The 2,592-nt window shown below is 36.0% G+C and overlaps 1 protein-coding gene across 1 annotated transcript in view; it reads left to right on the top strand.

The window, feature by feature from the left end:
- The first annotated feature begins 1,434 nt into the window (after positions 1 to 1,434).
- FREM2 (FRAS1 related extracellular matrix protein 2) overlaps positions 1,435 to 2,592 on the top strand; it is a 122,983-nt gene continuing 121,825 nt past the window's right edge. Inside the window, exon 1 of the mRNA XM_008631475.2 lies at positions 1,435 to 1,572. Coding sequence (XP_008629697.1) covers positions 1,435 to 1,572 — 138 coding nt within the window. The remainder of the gene's footprint in view (positions 1,573 to 2,592) is intronic.

Here is a 2,592-nt window from a genome sequence, read left to right as displayed (position 1 = left end):
ATACAGAAAATTAACCACAGTAACCCGTGACGGAGGAAGATCATCTCCTGAGTTAAATTTCAGCATGCACAGCTTCATTCTACAGGAACTGCCAAACTTCTCTCTCAAGCTACCTCATAGACTTATCGCAAGAAAGTTAATTTGGGGCAAATATTCTTAATGCTCTAAGGCAGGCCAGAAGATAAGTCAGGCTTGTGTGGACAAAGGCTTTTCTATTTCTTGCACAGCAACTTCTACTAAATCTATTAAAAGGTATTACTTTTTGTACAAGTCCTCCATTGCTTATTATAAGGGGGTAACCCTAAAATAATAAACTGAACACTAAACTGAATACTGCTATTAGATAGATATTGCCACAACAAAGACATTAAACTGTAGTCAGTTTGTACTCTAAAAAGTTTCACCTCAACTTCCTTTAACACCTGTGCTAGAGTGAAATGTTTTGCCAATAATTCCTTGTTGATACACAATTTCAGTTATAATTATAATTTATATAAATATATGTAACACCATACATAACCACAAAAAAGTACCTATTCTGGATTGTACATTGAGACTAAATTATCATTGTCACTCGTGACAGTACTTGGCCACTTCCTGTCAACAAAATTTCCAATCCCTCACCAATTTTATCCAAGAGCAACTTGAGAGAGACTCTAGGTCTTAAGGTCTTTAAATATTTTTTGGAAACAGCTATGCTGCTTATAGTGTTTTTTTTGTTGCCTTCATTACACATCGAAGAATGTGCATATGTGTGTCAGTATACATTTAAAAATAATGTTATAAATTCCATAATCACAGTAAAGAAACTTCAGAGTCCAAACAGAAGACATAAACCACAGGTAAAAAAGCTTGATGGAACAACTTGTTTAGTCTAGTAAATTACCAAGTCTTTTCCCTGTGTTAATAGATCAAGAAGCTGTATTTTGGCTTTGAAACAAAAAGAGTGAGAGCGATCAAAAGGCAGAGGAAAAAAAAAAACCATAAAGGAAATCACATTGCTTCTGATGAGATCTAAAGTTGGAAAGAGCTTGAAGAAAGCTGATTTGAAAAGGAGGTTTTCAAAAAGGCAAGGTTGAAGTAAAACTAGGAATATGGAGGGTGGGCAGAGTACCAGTGCCAGACAGGTGAAAACAATTACTGGGACAGCAGCAGAATAAACCTCATAAGCTAATACGACAAAAATCTCAGAAGAACTTTAGAAAGATGGAGGGTGACTTTGGATTGAGTTTTGGAGTGAATGTTGGTTAGGACATGTAGTCACATTTACTGTAGGTACATGCAATGTACAAACCAGCACTATATTCATCCCAGCAGCAACCCAAAACAATTTTGAGAACAGACTGTGTAAGTTTCACCAGTCAAGGAATGCAACTTTATTCTAACAGAAACCAGTTACATTTCTTCACACTACAAAGCAATGGGAAATAAACTATGGATGCCAGATTTAATGGTGTTGGACTTTTCACAAACATCTCTGCCTGCATGGCAACAGATATTTGGACTGAAACAGAAGTCATGAAAGAAATGGAGGACAGGTTCCAGACAATGACCCATTTACAGAGTGTGATGGTAAAGAAGACATTTCAGGGACAACTCGTGAGGCAGCTATCTGCCTCTAGAGATACCTGGCAGAAAAGGATGACTGAAAGTTACAGCTCAGCAATACTCTTGCATATACCCAGGCAAAAACCTATGCCTAAGTTAATAAACCTATGATAATTTATAAATAGCCACTTGTGTAATAATTCATTAATGAAATAATGAACAAAAAGAGCATGGAAGCAACAGAAAGGTTGTTGGTTAAGTACAGCAACACACAGGCAACTGAAACACTCTCAGCTGGCTGACTTAAAATTTTCAAATTCTAACTTTGTTTCAGCAGACTATTTATACAGGATTGTTCTTTGGTTTTTGAACACCAAATGACTTGACATACTGTGAATGATGGACATTCACTCTGAGGCACAGGAGATACTGTACAGCTTGCTTCTACATGGCCTTCAAAGTTGAACTGTAATAGCAAAATTACCTACACAACCAATTAAGTATCCAAGTACTCCCATGAATCCCACTTGCCATTTCCATCCTCTTCCCCTGCTCTCCTAATTTCCTGGGCAAGATAGTAAATACACATTAGCAAGAGATGGCAAATCTTTTTGCCCTTGCAAGTTATGAAATACACTGTTGGAAAAGGTTAAAAACCCTTGACATTTGTATGTCATATTTAGCCTCCTTTACCAGCTTTTAACAACCAAAATTATTTCATTTTTACTAACTTGTTTGAAGAGCATATCTGGAATTATTTACATAATTTAGTACAAAACAGCAACGAAATGTAATAGCAAAAATCAGACATTGCTACTATTTAGAAGTTAAGATTATGCCATATCAACAGAGGGCAGTCTTTGATAACTATACATTTGAATGAAGACTTGGAGAGCAGTAAACTTCTGTTTGTTTTATACAGGACTGTGAGTTGTGTAGGTTTCAATAAGGAAAATACATCTGTGATTCATCATCAAAAGCAGAAGCCAAATGCCCCCAGGAAGAGTTGCATTTAAAACAAGAATATATTTGCACTCTTTTTTA

Source organism: Corvus brachyrhynchos, unplaced genomic scaffold, assembly GCF_000691975.1.
Source record: "Corvus brachyrhynchos isolate BGI_N302 unplaced genomic scaffold, ASM69197v1 scaffold103, whole genome shotgun sequence".
NCBI lineage: Eukaryota > Metazoa > Chordata > Aves > Passeriformes > Corvidae > Corvus > Corvus brachyrhynchos.
The sequence above is the reverse complement of the archived record's forward strand: the minus strand, read 5'-3'. Positions and strand labels throughout refer to the sequence as shown.